We start from the raw sequence: 18,395 nt of genomic DNA, 5'->3' as shown, positions 1-18,395 counted from the left end.
CTGAGACATTGTGAGGTAATTGAGGCACTGTATCGTGGGTATTGCTGTAGTATAAACCTGATACATTTTCTTAGTTTGCCAATTTTATCTGAAGATTAACATTTTAGTATTAAATATGGTTATGTTTAAATATGTTGCAGTAGTCCAAGTGACAAATGATAGCTTTTTTCAGATGAGACAACAGGGATGTTACAGAGTTAAAATCTGAACCATTAAATATGGTTATATGCAGCATGCGTATAATAATTAAGATAAAATTTAAAAATTTTGTGCTGGCTCCAGATTATATACCCAAATCTTTGGGTATGTGTTTCACTTGACTCTGTGGCTAAGGGAGCTTTAGAGGAAATATTTTAAGAAGCATTGACTTTATATAAACAATTGGCAGTAAGTATGGAATTTTCTATTGTAAGAAACATGCCAAGGAAAAATTTATTTGTAACAATAATACAACTGCCACCTCTGTGCCAGGAACTAGTAGCAATGTTGTGAGATACACATTGTTATCTCCAATATACAGATGATATAACTGAGAATAAATGAATTATGTGGGCCCATACCCCTAGTAAGTGACAGAGCTGGAATCTGAACCCAGGTTTGTCTGGTTCTAGAGCCCACATTCTTTCTCAGCTCTTTAGGATAAATAGGGTGGTGCTTGAAGACTTAAACTTTGTTTTGTAACATACTTCCCAGCTTCTCTCTGGACTTGACTACCTTTAACTTCTAAAGTGTTACGTGACAACTGGTATCCAAATAATCTGTTAGCATAAATATCTGATAATACATTTCTAAAGAATTCTCATTTCATTACACAGGGAAATTAACATGATAGAAAGTCAGTCTTAGATTCAAAGACATTACTGCCATGGATGTGTCTAATCCTAGTACGGTTTTATAACGTCTCCCCCAATTCAGAGTGCTTTGCAATCACTATTATATTCCCTCTTACATTCCCAGAATAAACCTTTTGTAATCTCGATTCTAAAACATGAGTCTAAAACTAGTTTCTTCCAGACATATGTTATCTCATTTTTAGTTAAAATCATCACTATCAACCCAATCCTTACTATCATGTCTTCGAAGTTCTCTTATCACCATCCCTGTTGCCTCATCTGAAAAAAGCTATCATTTGTCACGTGGACTACTGTAACTGACTACTCATTACAAACATTTTTTCTTTTTTTATTATTTTAAGAGACAGAGTCTTGCTCTGTCACCCAGGCTGGAGTACAGTGGTGTGATATTGGCTCACTGAAGCCTCAAACTCCTGGGCCCAGGCAATCTTCCTTCCTCAGCCTCCTGAGCAACTGGGACTACAGGCACATGCCACCATGCCTGGCTAATTTTTTAAAAAATCTCTTGTAAAGATGGGATCTTGCTATGTTGCCCAGGCTGGTCTTGAACTCCTGGCCTCAAGCAGTCCTCCCGCCTTGGCCTTCCAAAGTGCTGGGATTATAGGCATGAACCACTGTGCCTGGCCTAGAATTTTTTCTCACCAGTCTGTATGCCAGTCCATCTTCCACATTATCAACAGATTCATCTTTATGAAAAAGGAAAGCTGATTGTTACTTCTGTTTCAAAACACCTCTATGCTTCATGGGAAAAATAAAGATTATATGTAAAAATTCATTTTTCCGTGTTTTACTCTTCTTTCCACCGTCCCTCTTCTGTGACAATTGAATTTTTCATTGTTTCTTGGATGTCTGTCCCCCTTCCACAGTTGTGAACCTTTGAACACATTTTTCTCTGTGTAGACTACTCTCTTCGCCAGTTTTTAGTCTAGAAGATACTTGCTGATCTTTAAAGACTATTTTCAAAGTCATGTTGTAGACATTTTTCCAGACAGAATTAGTGCTCCTATCCTTTCAATTCCCACAGCCCTTAAATGTCAATGAAAGCATTTACTTTTGTGTTTTAATGTGTTCATTTATATTTGCATATTTCATTAGAAAGTGAATTCCTTCAAGCTAGTGCAGGGTTATGGTTGAGAATTTAGGCTTTAGAGTTAAATCACCTTGGGTTCAACTTCTAGAATCATAGCTCTGTGACTTTAGGGCATGTTCCTCATCTGTAAAATGGGACATGGTGATACAGTCAGTATATATAGATATAGTCAGTATATAGTAACCTCTCGGGTTTTTGAAAGGACTCAGGGACATAAAGAACGTAATGCACAATCTGAGTCATTAATTGTAGTTATTATACTGTATTCATCTTTGTATTTGAAAGACCTGAAATGTAGCAGGTACTCGAATAATGAGTGAGGCTATGTAAAAGAAAAGTAGAACATTGAGGTGACTGTGAGTTAAAGTAGCCAGGTTTGGGTTTTAATTTTGTGAGTGGAATTCTGCGTTTTGCACATAGGTTGTACAGTCCCAAACAGTTAAAAATGAAGTCACAGAGATACGATGAGCCTGTGGTACTCCACATTTCACAGTTCCATGGTAAATAACTTAAAAGTGAGTATATCTTCCACTGATGCCAGTTTCCAAATACTTGTAATATTTTCTGTAACATAGGCTTGCTGTTAGTTTTTTTGTGGACTGCTGTAGCCATTCTAAGCATATGAAGATGTCTTTAGTTGCAGCTGTTTCCTCCTGTTTTTTGACTTTTAAATTATTTTTGACTTTAAATTATTCAGATGCCTAAAGGGCATATTCCTTGCTCTAAAATAATAAAGTTTTCTAGTTAAGTTTGTGATAAAATAATTATCTATAAAGTAAGACATTTACATATTTACTTTCATTATAGGAGTTGGATTAAGAAAAAAAGAAAAAACTAATGGAACTGTATCTTGTATCAACAACATAAACTAAATCCTGGGCTCTTTTAGGCAAGATGGTGCACAGTTGTCTAACACTCTGAATTCTGTATTTGCATTAAAAAGACCAGTGGAATATAAAAACCCACCCCTAGTTTTGAATCCTGAAACGAGGGATGGGTGCTGTTTTCACCATTCCTTACTCCTTTCAGATTGAATTAAAGTTCAGTATAAAACTAGTTTTTGCATTACTAAAATGTTTCTGAATCTGTATCAAGTAATTTACTATTATCAAGTCAGTGGAAGCAGAATGTTAGAGTTATACAGTCTAGTTACAACTTGATTTCATTCAAAGTGACTGGTACATTTTTTCAAAATGAAGGCAAAGCTGACGAACAGCACTCAGCCCCGACTTCTTAGGGGAGCCATGGGTATGCACAACAAACTGTTAAGGACACAAGTGACAGGCACCCAGATCTCAACAATGTAATGAAACCAAAATTGGTGTTTCCCTTCAGTTTTGTTTGCATCTCTGGATAAAATGGACTTGGCTGAAATGTGTTGAAAGCTTAAAAAAAAAATGTGTAATACCACTGTCAGTTTTCTGGGCTTCTTGAAGATCTTTTAAAACTTAAAATTTGGGGCCAGGCACGGTGGCTCACGCCTGTAATCCCAGCATTTTGGGAGGCCACGGTGGGCGGATCACGAGGTCAGGAGATCGAGACCATCCTAACTAACACAGTGAAACCCCGTCTCTACTAAAAATACAAAAAATTAGCTGGGCATGGTGGCAGGCACCTGTGGTCCCAGCTACTCGGGAGGCTGAGGCAGGAGAATGGCGTGAACCCGGGAGGCAGAGCTTGCAGTGAGGGCGAGATTGCGCCACTGCACTCCAGCCTGGGTGACAGAGCAAGACTCTGTCTCAAAAATAAAATAAATAAAATAAAATAAACTCAAAATTTGGGTTTTAATTTTGTTTTAAAGTCTGTTTTAGTTCTTTGTCTCTGAAATTTATTTGGCATTATGGGATATTCTGGGTCTTTGTATATTGCGTAATTTTGGATTGTATCTTGGACATTTTGAGTGCTGTATTATAAAACTCTAGGTTCTATTAACATCCTCTGGAGCATATTGATTTATTTTGTTCTGTTTTAGCAGGTGGTCAGACCATAAGTTCTGTCTTACTTTGTGTGAATGGTGTTTCCAGTATCAGTTCTGTTTTCAAGACTTTTGCTTTGCTGCTATGGGTCTGTTTCAGCAGTTAGCCTGGAACTTGGGTGTGTGGTAGACTGTGTTGTAGTTCAGATCTCAAAGGCTTTCTTTTGCTAGTTTTGGTCTGTCTTACACTTGTGCATCCTAGGTATGAAACTCTGATTTGTGTGGGTCCATACGTAGAATGAGAGGATCCCATTCTCCAGCTCCCTTTTCCCTGGGATTTTCCCCACACTGCCCAGATCCCAGAGTCCCCTTTCCTAGTCATTTGCCTAGAAGGCTGGGATTGTTTTTTTGTTTTTTTGAGATTTATCTGCCCATGCTTAGACATAATTCTCTGCAACTGGGACTGCCCTTGGGGCAATGCAGTGAGAGAAATGAAGGAACAGGGATTCTTCCTATTCTCTTAATGCCTTAGGGGCCTTGTTTCTAGCTTCCTTTTGCCAAAAAGACAAGATTTCTGTTAGGGTTTTAGATTTCTGGTTCCTTATTACTGCATTTCAGCTCTTTGACTTGGGCCCCTCTCTGGACAGAGTTGGGAGTGAAAAAGAGAAAAAAGAAAGATTTTCCCCTTACTGTTAGCCTTGCACAAGGCTTCTTTACCCATTCCTCATGCCAGAAAGAGGGTTTTTTTGTGAAGTTTCATTGCTTTGGAGTTGTATAGTTTTGCTTAGGGACTATCATGATCCCTGCTTGGTCATGACAGATGATTTTAATCTGTTGAAAGATTTAACTTGCTAGTATTTTATTTGAGAGTTTTACACTTAGATTCATAAGTGAGATTAGCTTATCGTATTTTCTGTCTTAATCTGACTCACTTTTGTATTCAGGATTATGTTGCTCTTACAAATTAAACTGGGAATATTTTTCTGTTCATCTAAGCTATGAAAGTTTATCATACATAATAGGGATTTGATAAAACTTTCTAAGAATAGATCTAATTAACCATCTTTCCAGTTTTTCTTGAGGTTGCTTGGTCTGTCTAGGTCAATTTAAGAAAGTTACATTTTCTAGGAAAAATCATTCATTTAGATTGTAAACTGTGGTTGAAAAGTTATCCATAGTAATCCCTAAGTTTTAGTCTCTTCTGCCTCTGTAGTTATTATACCCTCTTTCTTCCTCTAAATAATTATTTGCATTTTTTCCTTGTCAGTGAAAGGTTTTGCCTAATAAATGGTTTTTTTTAAAGAGCCAAATTATTTTTATTTTTTTGCTCCTGTTATTTTTTACTCTTTTTCTAAAGGTCTGTTTTTATCTTAATTCTTTTGCCCTGTATTCCTTGGGTATAATTTGATAATCTCTTTCTAGCTTCTTGAGTTTAATCCTTAGTTTATTTTTGTATTTTCTGTCTAATGGCATTTAAGCTGTAAGTTTTCTTCTTTGCACCATACTTTGACCATATCTAACGGTTTCAGTTTATAATGGTCTCACTTTCTTTTCAAACTGGTTTATTATTTCAGTTTTGATTTCATTTTTAGCCCAGGAGTTATGAAGAATGGTCAGGGGTTCTTTGTCTGTTTTCTAGTAGTTTTTGTTTTAATTATTAATTTGACTCTTTTGTATTGTGTTCAGGGAATATGTTCACATTTTGAAATTTATGGAAATGTTGTTAGTAGCTTGGTCAATGGTCCATTTTTATAGATAGTCCAATTTTTATAAATACTAAGTATTAATAGATTTTATTAATAGTGTTCAAATCCTTTATATCTTTTTTATTTAATAAATGATATTAGGTTATTTAAGAAAATGTTTACATATGAACCAAAATGTTTGTGCTTGTTACAGCTGGGTTGTAGTAGGGTTTGTATTCTCTACTTTTGTGTAGTCTAAAATTTCATAGTAATAAAAAGTTTTAAAACTCCTCTCTACCCTTATTTGTTTTTAGATTGCTTGATCTGTTGATTCCTGAGAAAGGTGTGTTAAAGTTTCCCATTATGTTATATTATTTTTCTAATACTGTTTACTTGATATTTTGAACCCATGTAATTCAGTGCATAAAATTTTACTACAGTTAAATTTCCTTTTATCATAATCTTTCTTTTTCCCACTTAATGATTTCTGTTTTTAATTTTGTCATACTAATTTTGTTATTAGCATTTTTTAGTATAGTTTCCATATCTATGTTTTCTTTTGGGATATTTTTTCTTGTGAAATACAACCCATATATGAAAATTAAACATGCATAAAGAAAAATACAAAACAAAACTTCCACAGATTTGAAAATGCAGACATTATTCAAGCTATATTCCCTGGGTACAGTGCAGCCATTTCTAGAAAGAAAAAAGAAAGGAACAAAGAAAAACTCACCCTTCTAAATAACTCTTGGCTTAAAAAGGAAACCAAAACTGGAATGACAAACTAATTGGAATGGACAGTGGAGCATTATATACTGAAACTAGTAGGATGTGGCTAGAGTTTGGTGTGAAGAAGCAGATTTATAGTGTTAAATGTCATTCATTGGAAAGCAAGAAAGTATCAAAATTAATTGAGTATTAAACCCACTGTTAACCTCTAGAGCAAATCACTAACTGACTTGGATGGTAATCACTTCCTTACTTTTCTTAATATAATTTTACCATGTATGTATGCATCTCTAAAGACTGTATTTTTTAGCTTGGGAAACATAGTGAGATGCTATCTCTACAAAAAACAAAAAAACAGCTGGGCATGTTGGCATGTGCCTGTCTTCCTAGCTAATGGGGAGCCTGAGGCAGGAGTATCGTATTAGCCCAGGAGTTTGAGGCTGCAGTGAGCTGGAATCACACCACTGCACTCCAGCCTGGGTGACAGAGATAGATGCTATCTCTTAAAAAAAGAAAAGACTATTGTTTGGTTTGTTTTAAAACTTCCTATAAAGGGCATATAAATAAAGTATTGATGAACTTTCCCTCTACTAGAAGTTATACATTCTTTTTTAAAAATTTTTTTTTTTGCTTTTTTCATAGAAATTTTCAAACATATACAAAAGCACAGAGATTGGCATAATGAAACCCAATTCTGGGGGCATCATCCATTTCAATAATCATTATGTGGTCAGTCTTGCTTTATTCATACCTTTATCTAGCTGCCCACCCCCTGATTATTTTGGTGAAATATTTCTGTTCTTCTCCTGGTTACAATAGAAATTACAACATGCACTTTTAGCTTCTCCAAATCTGTCAGTATCTTCCTTTTTCTGAATAATACAGATTTTTGAACAGTGGAACTCTATGTAATCCCCTCCTGACATAAATGTTATTGTTACATATATTTAATTCTATCATCATTAATAGTCTTTTAGTCATTTGTTTACATTTACTTATACATTTCCCAGTTTACCCTTCATTCATTCTTATACCTCATAGCTTCTCCTTGGGATTATTTTGCATCTGATTAAAGCAAACTAAATACTAAAATACCTTTAGTATTTCCTTTTCTCAGAGTCTGCTGCAGCATCTCTGTTTTTGTTCACAGATAGCTATGTGATTTGTTTTGCCATATAACTTAGAAAGTATTTGCAGAAGTCAGTGACCTTGCTATAACAAAGTCACTTTTATTCCTTAATTTGTCCATTATTTATATGAACATGGTTTCTCAGTTCTTATATCAATAAAAGTGAAGGACAAATAAAATTGGTTGTAAAATCTATCTCAATAAGTACTATCCATGGATCCATGTATGAATAATTTTAAGTGCCATGTCCAACAGAAGCATGATTTTTACATTTAATACTTGTCTAAAATGTGAAAAGATATTAATATGGATCAACTATACAATTGTATAATGTTAGAAATGTGTAATATTTTGAGCCTTCAGTTACAAATCAGTTTCCATTTACACACATATTTTTGTGACAGAAAAGTATGACAGTGTAACTATAGCATTATAGAAATATGTTAGGATAAAATAATATGGGCTCCTAACATGATTAGAATATTCATCTGTATTTCCTCAACAGGCCTTTTCCCTTGAGTGGGAAATGTGTAAATGTATGAGGATAGCTTTAATTTGGGACAGGAACAGGTAGGTTGGCTGGTAGCAATAAGGAGGTCTTTACTCTGTTTGTCAAGCACTTTAGTTCATGGATTTCCCCTGCCAGTCTGCATTTCCATTTTTTCTGTATTGGAAGTCTGGCTTTGCCTCAGGCCCTGCTTTGGTTTTCTCTCAGCTCCTCCACCATTCTAGGCAAGTAGAATTCACTTTCTTCAGAGTACAGCTTTTGCATTTTACCCTGTGGTCAAACACCCCTTCTGCCTATAGCTCAGTACAGTTAAAGGGATCACTGGCCTTCCCTTTTTTTTTCTTTTTTTGAGAGGGAGTCTTGCCCTGTCACCCAGACTGGAGTGCAGTTGTGCTCAGCTCACTGCAACCTCCGCCTCCCAGGTTCAAGCGATTCTCCTGCCTCAGCCTCCCGAGTAGCTGAGATTACAGGCACCTGCCATTATGCCTGGCTAATTTTTGTATTTTAGTAGACATGGTGTTTTACCATGCTGGCCAGGCTGGTCTTGAATGCCTGACCTCAAGTGATCTGCCTGCCTCAGCCTCCCAAAGTGCTGGGATTACAGGCATGAGCCACTGTGCCTGGCCTGGCCTTCCCATTTTTATTTACTTATTGTTGTATATGTGATTATTTTAGTTCATCAGTATTATTCAGACTTAACACTGGAATGCTACATGTTCTTTATATTTGTTCCTCAGCCCAGAGTTCCTCTGTCAGTTCTGGTATTTGAAGTATTTTTTAAGTTTTATTGAATTATAATTCATACACAATAACATCCACCCATTTAAAGTATACAATTCAGTGGTTCATAGACTTGTGCAGCATTTCCATCTTTCAAAAAGAAACCCTGTATCCATTAAGGAGTCCATTCCCATACCCACACCCAGCTATAGGCAACCACAAATCTTTCTCTCTCTGTAGATTTGCCTATTTGGGATGTTTCGTGTAGAGGGAATCCTATAATATGTGACCTTCTGTAACTGGCTTCTTTCATTTAGCATAATGTTTTCAGGGTTTATCTATGTTGTAGCATGTTTCAGTATCTAATTCCTTTTTATTCCCTAATATGGATATATCACATTTTGTATATCCAATTATCCATTGATAGAGTTTTTGGCTCTTATGAATAAATCTGTAAACATTAATGTACAAAGGTTTGTATGGATGTTTATTATCTCTAGGGTACACATCCAGAAGTGGAATTTCTCAATCATATATCTGCATGCTTAATAGAGGAATAGCCAAACTATTTTCCAATGTGGTTGTACCATTTTACATTTCATCAGTGATGTATAAGGACTCCATTCATTCCACTTTCTTGGTAACATTTGTTAATGTCTGTATTTTTAATTATAACCATCATAGTAGGATGGTTAACTATTCTTTCTCTATTGAATGGTTCTGGCACCTTTTTTGAAAATCATTTGCTCATAAGTATAGGAGTTTATTTCTGAACTTTCATTCTATTCCATTGATCTGTACCTATGTATGTCCGTGTCAGTTTCACAGTCTGTATTTCTATAGCTTTATAGTAAGTTTTGAAACTGAGAAATGTCAGTCTTCTAACTTTGCTTTTTCAAGATCGTTTTGGCTATTCTGGGTCCCTTTCATTTCCATATGAATTTAGGAACAATTTGTCAATTTTTGTAAAAAATGAAGCTCAGATTTTTATAGGAAGTGGGTTGATTCCATAGATCAGTTTGGGGAACACTGCCGTCTTAACAGTGTTGTTCTCATCCATGAACATGGGATGTTTTTCCAGTTATATAGATCTTCTATAATTTCTTTGAACAGTGTTTTTATAGTTTTTACAATGTAAGTTTTGCAGTTCTTTTGTTAAATTTATTCCTAAATGTTACTTTTGATGCTGTTATAAATGGAATTGTGTTCTTAATTTTATTTTTGGGTTGTTTACTGCAAATGTATAGAAATACATTTGATTTTTATATATTGGTATTATACCCTACAATCTTGCTGAACTCATTTTTTAGTTCTGATAGTTTTTCAGTATATTCCTTGGGATTTTTTTTTTTTTTTCTTTTTTGAGATGGAGTTCTCGCTCTTGTTGCCCAGGATGGAGTGTAGTGGTGAGATCTTGGCTCACTGCAACCTCTGCCTCCCAGGTTCAAGCAGTTCTCCTGCCTCAGCCTCTCAAGTTGCTGGGATTGCAGGTGTGTGCCACCATGCCTGGCTAATTGTTTTGTATTCTTAGTAGAGACAGGATTTCACCGTGTTGGCCAGGCTGGTCTCGAACTCCTGACCTCAGGTGATCCGCCCACCACGGCCTCCCAAAGTGCTGGGATTACAGGAGTGAGCCACTGCCCCCAGGCCTTGGGATTTTCTATATACAGGATCATGTAATCTGCAAATATAGCTTTGCTTCTTCAGATATCTTTCTTAGGGAGAAAGTTTACAGTTTTAACCACTAAGTATGATGTTAGTTACTGATTTTTTTCTAAATGTCCTCTGTAAAGTTGAGGAAGTTCCCAGGTAGTTGAATGTTTTTATCATAAAAGGGCATTACATTTTGTCAGATGCTTTTTCTTCACCTATTGAGATGATCCTGTGCTCCTATGCTGTTTTCTATTAACATAGTGTATTACATTGATTTTCAGGTGTTAAACTAACTTTGCATTCCTAAGATAAATCCCATGTGGTCACATTGTATGATTCTTTTTGTATGTTGGTGGATTTGCTAGTATTTCATTGTGGGTTTTTGTATTTATATACTAAGGGATATTAGTCTATAGTTTTCTCATGCTGTTTTTGTCAGGTTTTGGTATTGGCATAATACTAGCTTCACAGAATGAGTTGGGAAGTGTTTCCTCCTATTGTTTAGAGTTTATAAAAGATTGATATCTTCTTTAATTATTGATAGAATCATCCAGTGAAGCCATATGGGCCTGCGCTTTTCTTTGTGGGATGTTTTGAAATTACTTTTATTTTCTTTACTTTGTATTGGGGTGTTCAGATTTTCTATTTCTTCCCGAGTCTTTTTTTTTTTTTTTTTTTTTCTTGAGACAGAGTCTCTGTTGCCCAGGCTGGAGTGCAGTGGCACAATCTTGGCTCACTGCAACCTCCGCCTCCCGGGTTCAAGCAATTCTCCTGCCTCACCCTCCTGAGTTGCTGGGATTACAGGCACACACCACCATGGCTGGCTAATTTTTGTATTTTTATTAGAGACAGGGTTTCACCATGTTGGTCAGGCTGGTCTCCAACTCCTGACCTCGTGATCCGCCCGCTTTGGCCTCTAAAATGGTGGGATTACAGGCATGAGCCACCGCGCCCGGCCCCAATCTTTGTTAGTAGTTTGTGTCTTTCTAGGAATTTGTTCATTTCATCTAATTTATTTAATTTGTTGGCATACAGTTTTTCATAGTACTACTTTATAATCATTTTAATTTTGATAGCCTCTAGTGCTGTTTCAGAATGTTTTGGGTTTTTTTCCCCACATGTATTTGGTTTTTCATCTTCTATGAAGAGTCACAGTTTTGGCTGGCCGACCCTTCCTTATCTTTTATCACTTTCATGTCTTTATTTTTATTATTTTTTTAGGTAGGGTCTTGTTCTGTCACCCACACTGGAGTGCAGTGGCACCATCATAGCTCACTGTAACCCTCAAACTCCTGGGCCCAAGCAATTTTTGCATCTCATCCTCCTGATTAGCTGAGACTACAGGCACACAACACTATGCTCGGCTAATTTTTTTGTTTTTTTTAATAGGGCTGGGACTACAGATGTGAGTCACTACACCCAGCCTCTTTTAAAAATAGTTTTGCTCTACTTACATGGAATTGGCAGCGGGAGGGTAGGTAGATAGTTGCAGGTTTGCAGTCTACTTGTCATTCAGACTTAATTCTCACATCTTTGATTCTTGGAAATTAACATCTATTGTCTAATTTCTTCCTGTGGTTTTGTTTCAACCAATTTTATTACAAAATAATCAAGTCTTTCTTTTTAAGCTGTTTAAGTTTTACACAAAACAAGTAAGTGTTTAAATATTTGTAATACTGATTTCCATTTGCTTGGTTTCGTTTCAGAAGCCTTACAGGTGGCAACTACTAGCCCAACTGCCAATACTACTGGTACGGCTACTACTTCCTCCACCACTGTGGGTGCAGTTAAGCAAGAACCTCTCCACTCTACTTCATATGCAGTAAATATTCTGGAAAATATAAGCTCTTCAGAATCCTCAAAGCCCATTGAACTTGATGGTCTTCCTTCAGACCAGTTTGCAAAAGGACAGGACACTGTTGCCATAGAAGGTTGTACAGATGAGGAGAACACAGAAAGCGGAGGAGAAGGCCAATACAGAGAGCGTGACGAATTTGTGGTAAAGATAGAAGACATAGAGACTTTTAAGGTGATGTCAGTGTTTACCAGTGTAAAGGTCATAGTTTAGCCGGTGTGCCTGTGATAGTCTTTATTATGACTTTAATAGCATGCATCTACTTTGAATTATAGAAAGTTTTATCCTGTTATAAGTGTTTGATAAAATCAAAATATTAAGAGTAGATGTCAGATATCATTGAAGATAATTTTAACTTTAACTTAGTTGTATGTATATCTGTACAAATGTAGTCAGTTGCATTTCAGTATTAGTAATTACAGTAGTTTAAAAATGTTGACTTTTTTCAAGGTTCCCAACTCATTATTAGTAGTTTGGAGAAAATCGTTATTTATATAATTTAAAAGTTTAAACAAAAATAACAGAGGACTATCACATAAAACTAGAATTAAATTTAATTTCATAATTTCAAGTTGTATAACCATGAAAAGAATGTAATAATTTTATGTAAGAAAGTTGTAGCTGTGTTTAAAATAACATATTTTGGGGTTTCTGTTTGCTTGCTTTGCTTTTGCCTTTTTATGTATTTTTTTAAATAGAGATGGGATCTTGCTATGTTGACCAGGCTGGTCTCAAACTTTTGGCCTCAAACAGTCCTCCCATCTTGGCCTCCCAAAGTGCTGGGATTACAGGTGTGAGCCACTGCATCCAGCCACTTTTGCCTTTTTAAAAAACATTGGAATGACATTAAAAAGTGCAGTGAAGGCTGGGCACGGTGGCTCACTCCTGTAATCCTAACACTTTGGGAGGCCAGGGCGGGCAGATCATGAGGTCAGGAGATCGAGACCATCCTGACTAATACAGTGAAACCCTGTCTCTACTAAAAATACAAAAAATTAGCCAAGTGTGGTGCGGGCGCCTGTAGTCCCAGCTACTCGGGAGGCTGAGGCAGGAGAATGGCGTGAACCTGGGAGGTGGAGCTTGCAGTGAGCTGAGATCACGCCACTGGGCAACACAGCGAGACTCTAGCCTGGGCGACAGAGAGAGACTCCGTCTCAAAAAAAAAAAAAAAGAAAAAAGAAAAAAAGTGCAGTGAAGAATATAACATTCTATATTCTCATTATTCACAATTAACTACTTTTAATATTTTAACGTGTTTGTTTAGGGTCTTTTAAGATATGTATATATACATGGTTATAAAATTGCATATGTAACATAGGACAGTGTCATTAGAAGAAAACTTTCCAGTAGTTTAAGCTGCACAAATGGGTAATGGGCTACTTTGTGTGTTAATGAACTCCCTATTTCTGGAATAATTTAAGCAGAGACTGAATAACCTAATCAGCTTATAAGAATTATTGCAGAATATCAGATAGAGAGGTAAGATAAAAGGTTGAGCTAGGGTAGGCCTTTCAGATTCTTTTCATCTCTAACATTCTAAGATCTAAAATATGTTGCTGTGTTTTATAAAGTATCATTAATTCTGGTTATTACAGGAGGCTTTAAAAACAGGAAAAGAACCTCCAGCTATTTGGAAAGTACAAAAAGCTTTATTACAGAAATTTGTTCCTGAAATTCGAGATGGTCAAAGAGAATTTGCTGCTACAAATAGTGTAAGTAAAATGCATGTTTATATTAGCCTTATTTTGACAATGGTCCTGAAAAAAACAGAATGATTTAAATTTAGAAGTATTTTATATTGAATATTTTTGATATAAAATAGCATATAATTTGAACTAGAATATTGATGCTCTTTGATAGTCTAATATAAAAATAAAGTCATTTGTTAAATATCAGCTATTTAAAATTAAATGACCTTGTACTATTTAACTTTTTTTTTTAATAAAGGAAAGGGATTAATGTTAGCGTATGAAGAGTTCAGATGAACTCAGAGGCTCCTTTATATTAATTATTCTACTAGTCAAATATCCTGATATACCAGAAGACTGATGGAAGTTATTCTGTCATACTTATGTAACTGGAAGTAAGAATATGCCTAATGAGATTGCTTGTACATATGGGCTTGTACATATGAAATCAATAATGAGCCTGGGATCAGTTTTTTAGAGGGTAAAATTAGCCCGGCCAGAGCTGCATTTTAAAAACTTGAAGGTTGGCTATGTGATAGTCAATCAAACCAACAAAGTAGCATTTATATGTAGATTGAACAATTATGTAACTCAAAGTATTTCTTTCCTCAGTATCTTGGATATTTTGGAGATGCAAAGAGTAAATACAAAAGAATATATGTGAAGTTCATTGAAAATGCAAACAAGAAGGAATATGTCAGAGTGTGTTCTAAAAAGCCAAGAAATAAACCTTCACAAGCTATCAGGTATGTGTTTTCTTAGGTGATATATTTGTGCATATATATTGGTGTATTATTAATGATACCAATGTACAAAGGAGCATATCAATTAAAGAGATTTTTTTTTTTATTATACACAAGTCAAAAAATTTCAGAGCCTGATGAAATAAGTGATTCTTTTGAAGGCATGAGATGGGCACTGCAAAGCTCATGGCTTTCTGTGGTGGGTGGGTGCCCTTTTCTTTTCCCTGAGTCCTTTTGGTGTCACCCTAGTATTGTGAAAAAAAATTGTAGAGGCAAAAAGTTTGAGTCCATCTTTATGTGACCTAAAGAAGACAACTTCCCTGATGCTCCCTTTTTCATCTATAAAATGTAAATAACAAATAAATTAAATTTAAAATAATTTTTGAGAAAAAAACTATGAGAACTCTACATTACTGGACAAGTGTACACAGTAGAATTATGATTGTGTATTAATGTGACTCTGGGTTGTCTGGAGCATGAATCTGGAAGATAACTGACTTGACCCTGTGGTCTATATGAGAAAGCAGATATGACCCTAGATATTCTTAATCTAGTGCCAAGTAGGTCCAGTTTCATTAACATTCCCACCTACTGGAAGCAGCTTACCTTATTTTTATGATGGAATTTTATCCACTCAAATCTTCAGACCTGGCAGAGAGCAAATCTTTTTTATTTGAGACAGGGTCTCACCCTGTCACTAAGGCTGCAGTGTAGTGGTGTGATCACAGCACTGCAGCCTCAACCTCCCAGGCTCAGGTGATCCTCCTGCCTCAACCTCCCAAGTAGCTGGGACTACAGGTGCGCACCACTGTGCCCAGCTAATTTTTGTAGGAATGGGATTTTACCATGTTGCTCAGGTTGGTCTTGAACTCTTGGGCTCAAGCACTTTGCCCGCCTCAGCCTCCCAAAGTGCTGGAATTACAGACGTGAACCACCGTACCCAGATGGCATAGAGCAAATCTTGAGGGACTCTAGGACAGATGCATTTGGGCCCCTCCCCTCCCCTCCCCTTCAATGGAGTTTTGCTCTTGTTGCCCAGGCTTGAGTGCCGTGGCGTGATCTTGGCTCACTGCAACCCCCACCTCCCAGGTTCAAGCGATTCTCCTGCCTCAGCCTCCCAAGTAGTTGAGACTACAGGCGCATGCCACCACTCCCAGCCGATTTTTGTATTTTTAGTAGAGATGGGGTTTCACTGTGTTGGCCAGGCTGGTCTCGAACTCCCGACCTCAGGTGATCCACCCGCCTCGGCCTCCCAAAGTGCTAGGATTACAGGCATGAGCCACCGCTCCTGGCCACATTTGGGTTTCTACATCAAAACCTGACACCACCAGAGACTGTGAGAGTTTCTTAGGGTCAGAGCTAGATGTGGCAATTATGGTTATATCATTCATTACCTTCCTAAGCCCACTGATCATCTGTTGTACAGCCTCATAGTCTCTGGGAAATAAGTCCATAAATCAAGGAGGGGAATGAGGAAGTAGAAATAAGGACTGAACTAAAAGTCCCTTAGTAACTGAATATTGAATGCTACTGATGAAAAGAATGTATTTTAAGAAAATTTTATGGGAATCACCATTGAGAGGTATAGGACTTGGACTGTATATTTTGGAGGTATTGGTGAGGGTAATTAGATAATCTCCTGTGATTCTTTTGTATTTTTCTATTTTATTTTAGTTTAACAAGATTTCAGTGTGTTAATGAAGTTTGTTTATAACATTGCAGAACTGTTCAAGCTAAGCCAAGTAGTAGTAGTAAAGCTTCTGATCCTCCAGCATCAAAAACTACAACTACAAAAACCCCTTCTGTGAAACCCAAAGTTAAACAGCTAAAAGTAAAGGCTGAGCCACCACCAAAGAAACGGAAAAAATGGAAAGAAGAATTTTCATCATCCCAATCTGACTCATCTCCTGAGATCCATACTAGTAGTAGTGATGATGAGGGTGAGTTTTCCGTGAAATGGCTATCCTGATAACTTTAGATTATCTACATGAGTGGCGAGGAGCGGTGATGCTGACAATTAGCAAAATGTATGTATTTTTCAGGGAATTTATCTACCTAATAAATTCTGTTTAGGTTTTTATGAAAGTAAGTTCACATTCCCTGAACATACCAACTGAAGCACAGTTGACCCACACATGCAGCCTTGTAAATAGAAAAGGCAGAACTTACCTTAGTAATGCCAGTTATCTCAACTCTGGATAAGATGGAGGTTAGATCAGATGATTACTAAGAATCACCTAGTTCTAAACTTTTTTTTTTTGAGACAAGGTTTCATTCTGTCACCCAGGCTGAAGTGCAATGGCATGATCCTAGCTCACTGCAGCGTCGAACACCTGGGCTCAAGTGACTCTCCTACCTCAGCTTCCAAAGTAGCTGGGACTACAGGTGTGTACCACCAAGCCCAGCTAATGTTTTTTTTAAGGGATGGGCTCTTGCTTTGTCACTCAGGACAGTCTCAAACTCCTGCGCTTAAGCAGTCCTTCTGCCTTAACCTCCCAAAGTGCTGGGATTACGGGCATGAGCCTCTACGTCCCGCCTAGTTCTAAACATTTGAGTCTAAGTTTATGCTAGAAGAAAAGAATAATTAAGCCTAGGAAAGAGGAACTCAAATTATAACATAGTAATATATTTAATAACGTATACCGCTACATTATTTAATAAATGCTTACTACTGTATATCTGCCACTAGCTAATCATGTACCTGTGACGAAGGTAGGATATCCTCTGTCTTAGTTTTTTCCTTTTTTTTTTTTTTTTTTTTTTTTTTTTTTTTTTTTTNGTGGTCAGGTGTAAATGAGATAATGTATGAAAAGAACTTAGTATAGTTTCTGGTATAGAGGAAGGTCAGCTGCTGTCATTATTATTTAGAAAAGTTGCACCATCCCCACTTTCATTTTCTGGCTATAAAGTATCACTGTCTAGTTTCCTCAGAAGTGACTATAAAAACAGGCTTAATCTCAGAGCACAGCTGTTTGTTGTTCCGTTAGTCCATAATTATTTTTTAATTGTTATTTTATTTTATTTTATTTTATTTTTTTTGAGACAGAGTCTTGCTCTGTCGCCCAGGCTGGGGTGCAGTGGCCGGATCTCAGCTCACTGCAAGCTCCGCCTCCCGGGTTTAGACCATTCTCCTGCCTCAGCCTCCCGAGTAGCTGGGACTACAGGCACCCGCCACCTCGCCCGGCTAGTTTTTTGTATTTTTTTTTAGTAGAGACGGGGTTTCACCGTGTTAGCCAGGATGGTCTCGATCTCCTGACCTCGTGATCCCTCCGTCTCGGCCTCCCAAAGTGCTGGGATTACAGGCTTGAGCCACCGCGCCCGGCCTAGTTTTTTCTTTTTTTATAAAATGGAAAGGTTGAAATAATCTGTTATCAAACTTCTTGACCTTAGAACCATTTTACATTCTTAAAAATTACTGAAGATCCTAAAATGCATTTATGTAGGTATATCTATTGATATTTACTGTATTAGAAATTAAAATGGAGATAGTTGTAATATATAAGATTATACCAGCACACAAATCATGGTGTGTGATATATGTAAGAAATTTCAAGTGGTTCAGTAGTCTAGTACAGAGGTTGCCAAATGGCTTGCAGACTGAATCTGACCCTCAGCCTGTTTTTATAGTTTTATTGGAACACAGCTGCATACATTCATTTGCGTATTTCCATACAGTTGCTTTCCCACTACAGTGGCAGATTTGAGTAGTTCTACAGAGACCATATGGCAAAACCTAAAATATTTACCTATAGCCCTTTACAGAAAAAGGTTGCTGGCCCCTGTTTTTCTAGAACATAAAATTGAATATAAGAAAAGAGTAAGG

The 18,395-nt window shown here is 36.7% G+C and overlaps 1 protein-coding gene across 1 annotated transcript in view; it reads left to right on the top strand.

Annotated features, from left to right (window-relative positions):
- The window catches only part of QSER1 (glutamine and serine rich 1), a 48,485-nt gene that overhangs the window by 9,265 nt on the left and 20,825 nt on the right, over positions 1–18,395 (top strand). The window contains exons 4-7 of the mRNA XM_025357581.1: positions 11,993–12,315; positions 13,737–13,853; positions 14,442–14,575; positions 16,295–16,512. Coding sequence (XP_025213366.1) covers positions 11,993–12,315; positions 13,737–13,853; positions 14,442–14,575; positions 16,295–16,512 — 792 coding nt within the window. The remainder of the gene's footprint in view (positions 1–11,992; positions 12,316–13,736; positions 13,854–14,441; positions 14,576–16,294; positions 16,513–18,395) is intronic.

This window comes from Theropithecus gelada, chromosome 14 (genome assembly GCF_003255815.1).
Source record: "Theropithecus gelada isolate Dixy chromosome 14, Tgel_1.0, whole genome shotgun sequence".
Lineage (NCBI taxonomy): Eukaryota > Metazoa > Chordata > Mammalia > Primates > Cercopithecidae > Theropithecus > Theropithecus gelada.
The sequence above is the reverse complement of the archived record's forward strand: the minus strand, read 5'-3'. Positions and strand labels throughout refer to the sequence as shown.